This window comes from Rhinoderma darwinii, chromosome 5 (assembly GCF_050947455.1).
Source record: "Rhinoderma darwinii isolate aRhiDar2 chromosome 5, aRhiDar2.hap1, whole genome shotgun sequence".
Classification (NCBI taxonomy): Eukaryota; Metazoa; Chordata; class Amphibia; order Anura; family Rhinodermatidae; genus Rhinoderma; species Rhinoderma darwinii.
The window spans coordinates 57,301,860-57,317,992 of record NC_134691.1 but is presented as its reverse complement, the minus strand read 5'-3'; the positions used below and the strand labels follow the sequence as shown (position 1 = coordinate 57,317,992).

The 16,133-nt window shown below is 40.0% G+C and overlaps 1 protein-coding gene across 1 annotated transcript in view; it reads right to left on the bottom strand.

Annotated features, from left to right (window-relative positions):
• CNGB3 (cyclic nucleotide gated channel subunit beta 3) overlaps positions 1 to 16,133 on the bottom strand; it is a 230,407-nt gene that overhangs the window by 107,637 nt on the left and 106,637 nt on the right. Inside the window, exons 8-11 of the mRNA XM_075828074.1 lie at positions 10,410 to 10,618; positions 8,492 to 8,542; positions 6,141 to 6,227; positions 563 to 627 (exon numbers count right to left, since the gene is read on the bottom strand). Of these exons, the coding sequence (XP_075684189.1) occupies positions 563 to 627; positions 6,141 to 6,227; positions 8,492 to 8,542; positions 10,410 to 10,618 (412 nt within the window). The remainder of the gene's footprint in view (positions 1 to 562; positions 628 to 6,140; positions 6,228 to 8,491; positions 8,543 to 10,409; positions 10,619 to 16,133) is intronic.

Here is a 16,133-nt window from a genome sequence, read left to right as displayed (position 1 = left end):
TCCATAGAGTCACGTAGAGAAAGCGTGTCACCGAGCCGGATTCACACTGCTGCTAAGCAACCATCCCAGTCTGATATATAGAGATAGAAGCAGCAATAAAACTAACAGGTGAAAGACTGACACATGGAGTATCATAATAGAGCACATGGGAAAGTTTCTTTTTGTCGGGAGTGTCCCTTTAAAAAGAAGCTGTATCATAAAAAGTAAATATTTATTTTAATAAAAGTCAGTTAGAATAGTGCTTAAAAAAATAAGAAAAAACATGTATTTAAAAAAGAAAAATAATAATAATAATAATAATCCTTTCAAAATTGTACATAGCCTTTAACATTTTATTCTAAATACATGGTTACCATAGATGTTTAATGGAGATTTTGCAGTCTGAATCCGCTTTAAACCTTCAGTATTAGTTACTCTATGATCAGGTTGTATACACACTTTCTCTTTATACAGATTTCTTCCACTAGAGTAATGTTGGTTATCAGGAAGGTGATGCAGCTGCTTTATTCTATTGTGTGATAAATGATGCTTTTCCGGCACGTTTTTGCAGTTTGTACCATACCTGTAAATATAAGCTCTCTTGAGGACTGCTTCTAGTCGATCATTAAATTCAAAGAATGCATTGTACTAAAAACAAAGAGAAATGAAAAATTAGACCCACACAAATAATAACACACCACAAACAAAACCCCTGTCATGTACAGCAAGAAATTCAGACACATCCATAAAACCTAGTCAGGGATTTATGTTTGTTTAATATTAAGTAAAAATGCATAAATTCTTTCACGTTTGAAAGGAACATACATAGGGCGTCATTTGCAAAAATATAGAAGGTTTTGCTGAACATATTTACTTTCTTCTCTAGAGATGATTTTCTGTTACAGTATTAGACATTGAAATGGCTGTTTGGTCTAGGCTCTGTTCATGCATTCTTGCTGTCAAAATGTTGGACACCAAGACCGAATCCCAACAGTCTCCATTCAATGGGGTCTGTTGGTGACTGGATTTGTACAAATGGAAATCGAAATGCTAGTGTGAATATAGCTTTAGAAAACGCATTTTTATATACAATTTAAAGCGTGCCTAACTTTTCAGGGAACATCTCAGAAACAGCTGTCATATGTGTGTACATAAGGAATAACACTATCTCTGGCCATTATGTGACTTGTGTTCTGCATTATTTAGCAGTTTTCCCCTCTGCAGGCTCTCTTACTCATTATCAGTTCTCTCTGAGCTAGTGGGCAGAGCCTAACGGCTATCATGTCCTTTATACATTGCACATAGAAGAGGAGAATCCTGCCCTCCTGTATGTATCACATATACTGTACACTATATAACCAAAAGTATTGGGACACCTACACATTACACCTACAGGAGCTTTTATAACATCCCATTCTAAAACCATAAGCATTAATATAGAGGTGGACCTCCATTTGCAGCTAAAACAGCTTCCACACTTCTGGGAAGGTTTTCTACAAGATTTTGGATTGTGTCCGTGGGATCTTTTGCTCATTCATACAGAAGAGCATTTGTGAGGTCAGGGCTTTGTGTGGGTCAGTCAAGTTCTTACGCACCAAACTCCTCACACCAGGTCTTTATGGATCTTGCTTTGTGCACTGGGTTACAGTCATGCTGGAACAGAAAAGGATGTTGCCCAGACTGCTCCTATAAAGTTGAAAGCTATACTTGTCCAAAAGTTCTTGGTATGCTCAAGCATTAAAGGGATCGTCCCACAAAACACATGTATCCCCTATCCACAGGATAGGGGATACATGTGTGATTGCTGGGGGTCCGACCGCTGGGCCCCCCTGCGATAAGAAGAACAAGGAACCAAAAGTCCCAAGCTTCTCATGGAGCACTTTGGGGGACTTTTGGTTCCCTGTACTTCTTATCGCTGGGGGTCCCAGCAGTCGGACCCCTTAGCAATCACACATGTATCCACAGGATAGGGGATACATGTGTTTTGTGGGACAACCCCTTTAAGCTTTGCCTTTATTGGAACTAAGGGGCCAAGGCCAACCCCTGAAAAACAACCCCATATCATTATCCCTCCTCCCTAAACTTTACAGTTGGCACAATGCAGACAGGCAGGTAACGTTCTCCTGGCACTCACCAAACCCAGACTCGTCCATCAGACTGTCAGATATAGAAGCGTGATTCATTACTCCACAGAACACGTTTCCACCACTCCAGAGACCAGTGGTGGCGGGTTTACACCACTCCAGAGACCAGTGGTGGCGGCTTTACACCACTCCAGAGACCAGTGGTGGCGGCTTTACACCACTCCATTAAACGCTTGGCATTGTGCTTGGTGATGTTAGGCTTGTATGCAGCTGCTCGGCCATGGAAACCCATGCCATGAAGCACCCGGCGCACACTTTTTGTGCGGATGTTAATGCCAGAGGAGGTTTGGGACTCTGCAGTTATTGAGTTAGCAGAGCGTTGGCAACTTTTATGCACTATGCACCTCAGCACTCGGCGACCCCACACGCTAACTTTACATGGTCTGACGCTTTGTCGCTGAGTTGCTGTGGTTCCTAAACACTTCCACTTTGCAATAATACAACTCACAGCTGATCGTGGAATATCTTGGAGGAAAGGAATTTCACGAATTAACTTGTTAAAATGGTGGCAACCTATTACAGTAACACGCTGGTATTCAATGATCTCTTCAGAACGCATTCTCTCACAAATGTTTGTAAAGGCGACTGCAACTGCATGGCTAGGTGTTGGATTTTATACACCTGTGGCAATGGGACTGAAAGAAACACCTGAATTCAATGATTAACCCCTTAAAGTCCAAGCCATTTTTTGGTTTTTCATTTTTGTTTTACACTCCCCATCTTCTATGAGCCATAACTTTTTTATTTGTCAATCAATGGAGTGGTGTGAAGGTTTGTTTTTTTTGCGGAGGAGTTGTAGTTTCTATTGCCACTATTTAAAGTGCCATATAATGTACTGGGAAACTGAAAAGAAATTCCATGTGGGGTGGAAATGGAAAAAACTATGATTCCTCCATTTTCTTTTGGGTTGCAGTAAGAACATTCTGCTGCTCGATACGAATATGGCTATACAAAATTCATATAGGTTTTTTAATGTTTTACTTCTTTTTACAAAGAAAAAAATATTTGTTAGAAAAAAAATTATTTTTTTACCATATTCTGAAAGCCATAACTTGTTTTTATTTTATTTTGTCGATTGAGCGGTGTAAGGGATTATTTTTTAAGGCACGAGCCGTGGTTTTTATTTGTACCATTTCTTGGTACATACGACTTTATGATCAGTTTTTATGACCTTTTTTTTTCACCGCTAAGTTAACCAAAAAACAGCGACTCTGGCACTTTATTTTGTTTTTATTTTTACAGCTTTCACCGTGCATTAAATAATGCTATATTGTAATAGTTCGGACTTTTACGGACGCAGCGATACTAATTGAGTATTTTTAAAAATTTTTACATTAGTTCAGAGGAAAATTGGGAAAAGGTTTTTTTTTTAACTTTAAATTTATTTATTTTTTACTTACTAAAACCATTTTTTTTTTACACATTTTATTAGTCCCCCTAGGGGACTTGAACCAGCGATCACTACACTGCAATACTAATGTATTGCAGTGTATAGTCATTTTCACAGGCAGGGCTTAACAGAGGCTGAGTGAAGCCAGTCCTGGGGGCCTTCATTAGGCCCCTGGTCTGCCACGAAAACCATCGGCACCCCACAAATGTGTCGTGGTGGGCTGATGAACTGTCGGAGGCAGCCACCCCCTCTGAATAACTCCTCAGATGCTGCTATCGCGATTGACCCCAGAATTTGAGGGTTTAAACGGCCAGGAACTGTGCGAATGCTGTTCCTGGCTGTTAGTGTAATAAACAGCTGACACCTGCAGTGTGTGGAGCGTGCTCAGTGCGTGAGCCCGCTCCCTTCCTCAACCCCCGCACCATTACGTAATCTTACGTCATGGTGCGTGAAGGGGTTAAGAGGTGTGTCCCAATACTTTTGTCCATAATGGGTGTATATAGAATCTGTAGCAGCATGGATGACATTATACAACAGTAATGAACAGTGTAGCTGAGAATCCAACACTGGGGTGAGATATAATTTTCCAGGAAGCTGCACAACGTCTGTCTGTGTTTTCCTCACTCTGCTCCCTTGCCTCTCCATAGAATTCTATGAGCAGTGTGAATGTGCCTCCTTCTATCCCTGCTCCCTTCTCCGGCCCCCCTTCCCCTCTCCATAGACTTCTATTGACAGGCAGTGAAGAGACAAACCCCCACCTTCTGCAGTCCATCTGTAACTAGGGACACCTAGCTTCAGTAACTTGACACAAATTTGTATGGATGGAACAGCTAAATTTTAACAGTATGTAAGTTACAAAGTTTATCTAAATCAGGTATCCTATTAGACTACCACAAGTTGTTTAAAAACTTAGTGTCCATTTAATGTTAAAATAAAAGCTGTGGCCACTCCCACTTTTCCCATCAACGCTTGTCGCGTGTTTAATGGTAGCTTTAGGTTGGTGACACATGGTGTTGCAACTGAAATATGGTAGAGATTTAGGTTAGGCAGCTTCCTGCAGTTTACTTATTGACTACTCAGCCTCAACATATTACATATCACTGTTAATTTTATGACTAGATGACTATGGCTGTAATTGGAAGTTAGCTTTTACTTACTAGGCAGCCTGTACATCAATTAATATGCAAAGTAAACTAGAAAGCTTTAGTAAATCCTAGCAAAAAGAGATAATAGACAAAATCAACATTCATTTAAAATGAACAGCATCGCTGCTAAGTTATGCCTCATTGATGTTATCAGCCTCCAACCTCAATGATGCCAACATATGATCTTCTGAGTTGGCTATGCCACCCATTTATTTTATTATCAGAGGATTGTTATACCTCAGTAAGATTTGCAGTAGAGGGAAAAATTATTGAAACTGAAAAAAAATGATTGGCTGTCGGCATTAATTTGGAAACTATATAAAAGCCCATGACAAAAATATTTCTATAATTATTTCTGAATAGTCACGTGAACTTACCAGAAATGTAAAATTTAAAAATATGAAACTACTCAAGTTGCATTTGTGGTAGAGGAGATAGACTGGAGAAGTCTATAATATGTCATGTTCTGTCTTGGACCCTTTACCATATGTTTTATAACAAGCTTTACATGATGAGTTTGGGGACAAGCGCAAATTAGTGCCACAAATGTAGGGCTGCTCAAAGCAGGTGTAAAAAGAAATTTAAATAGACAATTCCAAATGCACCAGAATTATTAAGAGATGTGCACCTATTAATAACTTGGTGCATTTCTCCCTAACTACCCTCTCCGTCATCGGTGCAATATATGCCACTATTAAATATATATGGGCCAATATCTGTGGTCTCCAGTAGTGGCAGCTGAAATATTTCTTATATTATCTCCTGGGTGGCTGATTGCAGAGCTTCTCAGTTACCATATGGTCATTGCACTTGACAGTTGTAGTATTTCCTGTGTTGACTCCCAATGGGTTAATGATAGGGCTGCTACATTAACATGGCTACCTCAGAGTAGAGGACAGTGGAGGATCTTTAAAACAACCCTCTTCAAGTAAATTTAATTTTGGGAACAAGTGGAGCTTCATAAGTATTGTCAAAAAGCTGAATTTTCAGTTTTAACCTTTGATTTGGACTTTAAATTGTGTAAAATTTCGCCCCTGGAAGCTAAAGTTTATTTTCTTGCTAAGAATACACTTAAAGAGAACCAGTTATGTCCACAAAAAAACTTAACGTGACTGCCATACCTTGATTCCTGCCTTCCCCCTGATTCCAGAGCCTTTTTTTCATGTCCCTACGTGCCTCCATTCACCCACAATCAGCCCAGTTTTTTTTCTGCGGCTAATAGGCTAATAGACAAATACATTAAAACTGGGAGGGCTCCACCACCCAGCGCGTTAATGTGGCGTCAACCTAAGCCGCTCAATGACAGAGTGTCTTAGGTTCACACCGTGTTGACGCTGGGTGGTGAAGACCGCCCAGTTGTCAATTTATGTATGGAGAGGCAGGAATCAAGGTATGGTGGCAACTTAACTATTTTAGGGACATGCCAGGTCCTCTTTAGAGCTTAAACTAAGACACAGTAAATGAGCATTCACATTGGATTACCTTTAACATTCTGTTAAATCTTAAAAATGGTTTGCATCCAAAGACGATGTACAGCAGATCAAGTGGTATCACAGATGCTACATCAAGCTGTGAAACAACACAACACTGTTAAGTGCTCCAATTAAACCAAACACATGACATTATGTTGATATATTTCATGATGTTCACACCAGGAGCTTCATTCAATTAACCTATGATGATCTGGAAATACTTGAATGGTTTACTGAACATCCCCCATCATTTTCATTAGAATTATCCCTTTAATTATTGATAACATTTTAACATCTGTATTACAGAAACAATACCCAGACTTCTCACGGCTCTAATGGACCGACTTTAAAATCGCCATAGCATCCTATAGCGATTCATATCCGAACCACGGTAGCTCCAGGTATTGCAGCCGTAACACAGAAGCTGAAATGCACCCCATTTTATGGCTGTCTGAAAGTGAGCTAAGTTGCGTGAATTGAAAGGCTCATCTGGTTTAGAAAACCCATTTTCATATTCCCCATTAGGGAATTCTAAGTTAATAGAAGGGGTCCTCGGTTTAGGATCTTCATCGCTTGGCCAGGGTTGAGAGCGGTAACAAAGAGCATTTCTCGCTCTGGAGGACCTGTCCTGTTCATCAATATACAGAAAACCCATTGATTTGAATAACCACTGTGTAATGCTTAATTTCTCCTGTGGTGGCGCTGCAGGGAAATGAAACACTTACCTACAGGTTCCTCGCTGATTGCTGGGGGTGCAAGCAGGGGTACACTTTGTCATTAGCTTATTGTCGAGGGATCCTTCTAACAAGTTGGGATTTTCCAAAGATGGCAACCCCTTTAAGTATTTCCCAATTTAGCACATGCCAGGTTACACAAATAAACAGTCAATTAATATAATTATAACTACAGTATTGTTATTATTAATAATTAATTATTATTACTATTATAATAATATAATAGTATTTCTTACAATATATATATATATATATATATATATATATATATATATATATATATATATATACATATATATTTATTTTTTTAAATTTTTTTTTTTTTTTATTCCTGTTTAATCAACTTATGACTGATTTTCTAAACCAGTCCAAAATCCCCTTTGAAATGCTGATTTTTTAAAAATAATTCTTAGCATTGCCAGTTCTTTTTTTTCTAGGCAGGCCCTGTTCATGTATTCATAATGGTTTGCATTTTAATGGAGCCATGACAGCTATGTATGACAAACCCATTTTCGAATGGATTCCATTGAATCCTGACAGATCCTTTTGACTTATGATAAATTTCCATTGCCCTTCCAGACAGCTTATCGGCAGGGGTGCCCAGAGTCGGACTCCCACCGATCTAATATTGATGCCTAGCCTAAAGATAGACCATCAATTTGAAAAACTCGGATAACCCCTTTGAGTATTATGCAGAGAAATGAACTAAAGTCTTTCTTTTAATGGTTATTTTCCTTGGCATTTGAGGGTAGTAGGATAAATTGATTAAATTAAATTTGCGCTTATATTTCAGGTTGTTTCTACACTTTTTTCTTCTTTTGTTACTGTCAACAAGCATGCTGGCTTATTAGTCATTCTAATGAAGTGATTATTAACACATGCATATCTGTATAAGCTTGTAAAGATGTGAATACTAAATACCTGAATAATCAGGTTCCATTTGTTAATGAATAAAGCAGTCATGAGTATTAACATGTTAATAAGTCGGAGGTGAAAGGGAAATTAAAGGGGGTTATGTGGGGACCAAAAATTATTAGCAGTATTCTCCCTGCAGTATGTGAGTACACACGCTAATATACATTCCGGTCGCACTGATTCTGAGATTTTCATAGATCGTCATGCCGGGGGTCTATTGGCACAGCCTTCTTTGATTACGAAACAAATCTTCGTCATGTGACCGGCCTCGATGTACTCACTGTACTACTGCTACTGCTTGTACATAGAATACAGCGGGCCGGTCACATGACGAAGAGTCATATCGTCATGAAAACGCTGTTACGCTATCAAATAGTAACTATACCCTTTCAGGATCAGGATGTTTTTGCCCCTCTACATTCCAGCATTTTTATCTTTACATCAGCATCATATAGCTGTCTGAGGCTTTGCTGTTATTTGTTTTTGGAGGGTCTTGTGTTGGGGCAAATGCCATAGTACTTTGTTTGCAGCAGGTTCTTATCGAACATTGGGACGGGGGAAGGACCCAACCAGACCTGAGCCAACATGTCTCCAAGTGCCCCATAATAGCTGCATTGACTGCTGGCTGCCTCTATGGCAAGTATCCCCTTGACTGGAAAACATTAGGAAATTCTAAATAGGAAATTAATTAGTAACTATTTGAATTACTTACCCGGAACTTTGCAGAGTCCCAATAGTTCTTCTTTGTTTGTTTTCTTTCTGTCTAATAAAAACATTTTTAGTTTTTATACCAGAGTAATATGTGAGGACCATTAAATGTTAAGCCAACCATATTGAATGGAATTGAGTTTAAAGTATAACTAAACGTTTAAAAAACTTTTGACATGTCATAGTGACATGTCAGAAGTTTTGATCAGTGGGGTTAGCAATTGCTAAAATGAATCAATTGCTAAAATGAAGCGACAGAAGCCCTCGAACGAGTGCTGTGCCGCTTTGTTTCTGATCAGCTTTCCTTGGAAAGCCTAGCGAACGGTGTACAGACTCATAGACTTTGTATTAAGCCTGTACACTGCTCGCTTGACTTTCCGACGACAGCCAATCAGAAACAAAGCAGCACAGCGCTCACCTGAGCACTTCTGCCGCTTCAATTTAGGGATCGGTGGGTGTTTCAGAGCTCGTACCTCCAGTGATCAAAACTTCTGACATCACTATAACTTGTCAAAAGTTTTTTAAAAGTTTAGTTTCCCTATAATAGTTAGATGGGGCTACAATCTTTCCTTATATATGTTTTCCAGAATGTACTGGATACGATGCAGGTAGATGCAGGTAGATGCATACAGTATGTCTCTGGATAAAAGTTGCAAACATCTTGTAGCATTAGATTTACCTGTAAACTGACTTATGTTTTCTTAAAAGTGGAAATACTTTATAGTGCATACCTTAAATATTAATATAAATAGTGCCACATATATTCACACATGGCAGATTTGCTGCAGAAATTTCTGAAACTGAAAATCTGCTTCATACACCTGTTGTGACTTTTACACACCCCATCACATGTACGGAACAGGTTTCAGATGCAGAAATTTCTGCAATAAAAATCTCCCAGATGAAAACATCCCCTAACTTATTCATATCCCCCCTGCTTTAAAATAACATTTGCCCTGCGGTCTGTCACCCGTGGCCCATTCATCTGTGATATTCAGAATTATTACAGTAAGGCCCTGTTCACAATCGCTTTATGTCTTCCATTCATAAGGTAGCTATGACTGGTATGGCGGATCTATTTTTGAACAGATCCTATTGACATAATGGAGTTCATCAGGTTTCCGCTTGGGTTCTGGTATTTTCAACGTCGAGAATATTGCTGCAAGGCATGCTCTACTTTTCGTTAAAAATATTGGAACTCCTCAATTCCGTGACTTCATTCCCTACTCAATGTACATTTATCAGCTGCAAACATAATATATTTAGAACATCCCAGTATGACATATCAGTAAGGGATTTGTTGGACATCAGTACCAGTTGCGATAACTATTTACTGCTGTTTGGGTGGAAAAAAGTCAAAACAGTAATTGCTGAGTTGACTCTTTGAAATTTTAAATTGTGTCCTGGCAGGTAGATGGGAAACCATTGATAAGTGGAAACCGTGTGAAAATGATTTGCTGCAATGAAAAAGACATGTGGCTTTATGGGTTTACCCAACAATGGATTACCTGGATGTTTGGTCACTACTTGCCATCCCCTATTCTTTATATTGCAGCTTTGCGTGCCAGATTTGTACAATAACAATGAAAGAATAAAGATTATCAGATCCCACTGATATACTATAGCAAATTACATGGGCCAATTATCGGACAAATGAGCGTTCATACATTACTGATCTTCACACTCGTCCCCATACATTACAGATCTTAGCACCTTGAGAAAAAAGCAAACGAGCGCCGATCAACCAGCTGTCTCGTTGATCGGCGCACGTTTTTTACGGCTTCAAATTGTCACTGTAAAAGGAACCTTACTAAGTGTGGGGGAAAGAGGCAGTATTGCGTTCTGAAATGTCTTAATCTGTAGAAAAGCCATGTAGGTTTTGTAGATACTATCTTGACATCTTTATGGTATGTTGTACTTACTATTATGTCACCTCCTTTTATGAACTGGAGACGTGGCTGGAACACGAATATATCCAAAAGATAGCAAATATCACACGAATAGTCAATGATCATCCAGTGCAACAGGTTGGCAGAGTTTTGAATTGGAAATACACTTCGCAGAGGAATAAACCAGACGTTCCAGTTGAATGACAATGCAACAATAAGCAGCCAGAACAGATAGGATAGATCTACGAAAGAATACAATGTACATCTAAGTGTTGCGATTATTTGGCTAGCGCATACTATATGCTGCCCTAACAGCAGCCTGTGTCATAGTGACACAGTGTAATGTAATAGCATGCAGGAGTATGCTAATACATTAGAGGTAAAAAATAAAGTTGTAAATAAAGTTATCCCTTCATGGAATTAAAAAACTAATTTAATAAAAAAATAAAAAAAGACCTAAAAACAAAATTCATTATTTTGTATAAAATACATTTTATTGCCCATACATTACATACAAAATAAAACAAAACTACACATATTAAGTATCTACATGACCATAATAATCCGAAGAGTTAGTTTAACAGGTTATTAAATGTGAACAGGATAAAAAATACACCAAAGAGTGCTGAAAATAGCTTTTTCCTATATTCACACCACAAAAAGAAATAATATAACTTACACACTAAACTTTTTCTACTCCAAAACCGCGCAGAAAAAAAATACAATAAGGCTGGGTTCACACGACCTATTTTCAGACGTAAACGAGGCGTTTTATGCCTCGTTTTACGTCTGAAAATAGGGCTACAATACGTCGGCAAACATCTGCCCATTCAGTTGAATGGGTTTGCCGACATACTGTGCAGACAACCTGTCATTTACGCGTCGTCGTTTGACAGCTGTCAAACGACGACGCGTAAAAATACAGCCTCGTCAAAAGAAGTGCAGGACACTTCTTTCAGACGTAATTTGAGCCGTTCTTCATTGAAGTCAATGAAGCACAGCTCAAAATTTACGGCTGTCAGAGAAGCCTCGCAAAATGCGAGGAGGAGCATTTACGTCTGAAACGAGGCAGCTGTTTTCTCCTGAAAACAGTCTGTCTTTTCAGACGTAAAAGCCTCTCATCGTGTGCACATACCCTAAAACATAAAACAGGGCCTCATATAGCCATGTCGTTTATTAAAAAATTAAAAAAAGTTATAGCTGCTGAAAGGCAAAGAGGCAAAAACGGAAAAATTTAGCTGGTCATTAAGGCCTTTTCAGAGGTTAATCAATAAATGATTTGTACCCAAAAATGGTGTCAACAACAATGTTGCAAAAAGCAAGCCATCATACAGCTAAGGCTTCGTTCACATCTGCGTCAGGGCTCTGTCGTTTTGACGGAAGCAATACCGTAGTGCTTCCGTCAAAACGACGGAACCCTTGCACAACGGAGACAAAAGGAAACCATTTGCACTGGATCCGTCATCATTGAAATCAATGGTGATGCAAACGGAAACCTGTGGTTTCGTTCATGGGTTCCCCTGACGGAAAGCTCCGATGGAACCCCAGAATGGAGCCCTGATGCAGATGTGAACGAAGCCTATCTCAATGGGAATATAAAAAAGTTATAACTCTTGTATTGCGGCAATGAAAAGGCCCAAAATAGGCCTGTCCTTAAGGGGTTGTCTGCTTTAACCCCTTCCCGCTCCTTGACGTACTATTACGTCATGGCAGCTGTATCGTTCGCGCTCCATGCCGTAATAGTACGTCTCGGGAGTAACGGCCGTTTCGGCCGTCCTCCCGACACATACAGGAGCTGTGACGCTGCTGTCTTGTTCAGCAGCTGTCACAGCTCCTACAGCGGGGACCGATCGCTGTGTCCCCGCTGATTAACCCCTTAAAAGCCGCGTTCTATAGAGATCGCGGCTTTTTAGGGGTTAAGCTGCCATCGCCGGCCTGCTACGCGATAGCGGCCGGCGATGGTGACTATGGCAACCGGACACCAAACAATGGCGTCCGGCTATGCCATAGACGGAAGCCTAGTGGGTCCTGACAACGTCAGGACCCACTATGCTTGCTGTCAGTGAGTAGCTGACAGTTCTAATACACTGCACTACGCATGTAGTGCAGTGTATTAGAATAGCGATCAGAGCCTCCTGCCCTCATGTCCCCTAGTGGGACAAAGTAATAAAGTAAAAAAAAAGTTAAAAAAAGATGTGTAAAAATAAGAAAATAAAAGTTTTAAAAGTAATAAAAGTAAAAGTCCCACTTTTTACCTTATCAGGCCTTTATTATTAATAAAAATATATAAACAAACAAATAAACTATACATAATTGGTATCGCCGCGTCCGTAACGGCCTGAACTACAAAATTATTTTGTTATTTATCCCGCACGGTGAACGCCGTAAAAAAAAATATTAATAAACCGTACCACAATCACAATTGTTTGGTCACTTCACCTCCCAAAAAATGGAATAAAAAGAGATCAAAAAGTCGCATGTACCTAAAAATGGTACTGATGGAAAATACAGTTCGTTACGCAAAAAATAAGTCCTCGCACGGCTTTATTGATTGAAAAATAAAAACGTTCTGGCTCTTAGAATAAGGTAACACAAAAAGTGAATGATTGTTTACAAAACGTATTTTATTGTGCAAACGCCATAAGACATAAAAAAAAACTATAAACATCTGGTATCGCCGTGATCGTATCGCCCCGCAGAATAAAGTTAATATATCATTTATAGCGCACGGTGAACGCTGTAAAAAAAAAAGTATACAAAAACAATAGTAGAATTGCTGTTTATTAGTCACCACGCCACCTAAAAATGGAATAAAAACTGATCAAAAAGCCGCATGCACCACATGAAAACTACAATGGATTCCTCAAGGGGTCTAGTTTCCAAATTGGGGTCACTTTTGGGGGGTTTCCAATGTTTTGGCACCACAAGACCTCTTCAAACCGGACATGGTGCCTAATAAAAAAGAGGGCTCAAAATCCGCTAGGTGCTCCTTTGCTTCGGAGGCCGGTGCTTCAGTCCATTACCGCCCGAGGGCCACATGTGGGATATTTCTCTAAACTGCAGAATCTGGGCAATAAGTATTGAGTTGCGTTTCTCTGATAAATCCTTTTGTGTTATAAAAAAAATGGTATAAAAAGAGTAAATGTCACCTCTACTTTGCTCTAAATTTCTGTGAAACACCTAAAGGGTTCATAAACTTTCTAAATGCTGTTGTGAATACTTTGAGGGGTCTAGTTTCTAAAATGGGGTGTTTGATAGGGGTTTCTAATATATGGGCCCCTCAAAGCAACTTCAGAAATGAACTGGAACCTAAAAAAATAAATAAATGAGGCAATACTTCGCTTCTTACATTATACTGATAATGAGCCGTGCCCACTCCGAGATGACCCCAGTTTTGACCGTTTGTATAAACGGAGACCCCTATTAGACCGTTCCAGTGCCCGGTTTTCCCAAGCATACACCCCCGAGAAGTGTTTTTCTATTGATGAGTCCCTGGTACATTTTAAAGGGAGGGTTCAATTCCGCCAGTACCTGCCAGGTAAGAGGGCAAGGTATGGCGTGAAGATGTATAAGCTGCGAGAGTGCATCAGGGTATACCTACAGGTTTAGGATATATGAAGGAAAGGCCACCCCCAAACCAGACTGCATCCTGGACTACAATAGGTACATGGGAGGGATGGACTTGTCAAATCAAGTCCTGAAGCCCTACAGCGCCATGCGGTGAGGTATAAGAAGCTGGCCGGGCACATCATACAGATGGCATTGTACAATGCGTATGTGCTACGTCGATGTGCAGGCCAGAGGGGAACTTTCCTGGAATTTCAAGATCTAATCTTTAGGGACCAGGAAGGGGGGGCGCATCGTACCAGGGCAACACTTTCCAGGAGAAGGTCCCCAAACCGGTGGAAAGGGAAAGAGTCAAAAGAGGTGCAGAGTCTGCTATAAGAGGGGGATAAGGAAGAACACAATATACCAATGTGACACGTGTCCCGAAAAACCAGGGCTCTGTATAAAAGATTGTTTTAAAATGTATCATACATCCCTTGATTTTCAATTTACCCTGATGCACTCCGCACAGCTTACCCCCCTCATCTTTCCCTTCTGAGCCCTGCCGTATGCCCAGGCAGCTGATAACAGCCACATGTAGGGTATTGTCGTACCCAGGAGAACCCACATTACAATTTAAGGGGTGTATATCTCCGGTGGCGCATGCTGGGCACACTATATTGGACACTGAAATGGCATATACATATATAAAATTGCAAATCTCACACTGCACCATCTGCTGCGCATTATCTTTTACACAGTACCTGTGGGGTCAAAATGCTCACTACACCTCTAGATGAATGTCTTAAGGGGTGTAGTTTTTAAAATGGGGTCACTTCTCGGGGGTTTCAACTGTACTGGTACCTCAGGGGCTTCTGCACACATGACTTAGCACCAGAAAAGCTCCAGTAGGCCAAATGGTGGTCCTTTCCTTCTGAACCCCCCCCCTATCCCCAAAGGGCAGTTTATCACCACAAATGGGGTATTGCCGCACTAAGGACAAATTGGGCAACAAAATGGGGTATGTTGTTCCTTGTGAAAATAAGAAATTTTGATCAAAAATGACATCTTATTGGAAAAAATATCATTTTTTTCATTTCACAGCCCAATTCAAATAGGTGCTGTGAAAAAACTGTGCGGTCAAAATGATAACAAAAACCATAAATGAATTCCTTGAGGGGTGTAGTTTCCAAAATGGGGTCACTTCTGGTGGGTTTCCATTGCTTTGATACCTCTGGGGCTCTGCAAATGCAACATGGCACCCGAAAACCAATCCAGCAAAATCTGGACTCCAACAAACACATAGCGCTCCTTTCCGTCTGAGCCCTCCCATGGGCCCAAACGGCAGTTTATCACCACAAATGGGGTATTGCCGCACTAAGGACAAATTGGGCAACAAAATGGGGTATGTTGTTCCCTGTGAAAATAAGAAATTTTGATCAAAAATGACATCTTATTGGAAAAAATATAATTTTTTTCATTTCACAGCCCAATTCAAATAGGTGCTGTGAAAAACCTGTGCGGTCAAAATGATAACAAAAACCATAAATGAATTCCTTGAGGGGTGTAGTTTCCAAAATGGGGTCACTTCTGGTGGGTTTCCATTGCTTTGATACCTCTGGGGCTCTGCAAATGCGACATGGCACCCGAAAACCAATCCAGCAAAATCTGGACTCCAACAAACACATAGCGCTCCTTTCCTTCTGAGCCCTCCCATGGGCCCAAACGGCAGTTTATCACCACAAATGGGGTATTGCCGCACTAAGGACAAATTGGGCAACAAAATGGGGTATGTTGTTCCCTGTGAAAATAAGAAAATTTGATCAAAAATGACATTTTATTGGAAAAAATATCATTTTTTTCATTTCACAGCCCAATTCAAATAGGTGCTGTGAAAAAACTGTGCGGTCAAAATGATAACAAAAACCATAAATGAATTCCTTGAGGGGTGTAATTTCCAAAATGGGGTCACTTCTGGTGGGTTTCCATTGTTTTGATACCTCAACGCCTCTTCAAACCTGGCATGCTGCCTAAAATATATTCTAATAAAAAAGAGGCCTCAAAATGCACTAGGTGCTTCTTTGCTTCTAGGGCTTGTGTTTTAGTCCACGAGCGCAGTAGGGCCACATGTGGGACATTTCTAAAAACTGCAGAATCTGGACAATACATATTTAGTAGTGTTTCTCTGGTAAAACCTTCTCTGTTACTAAA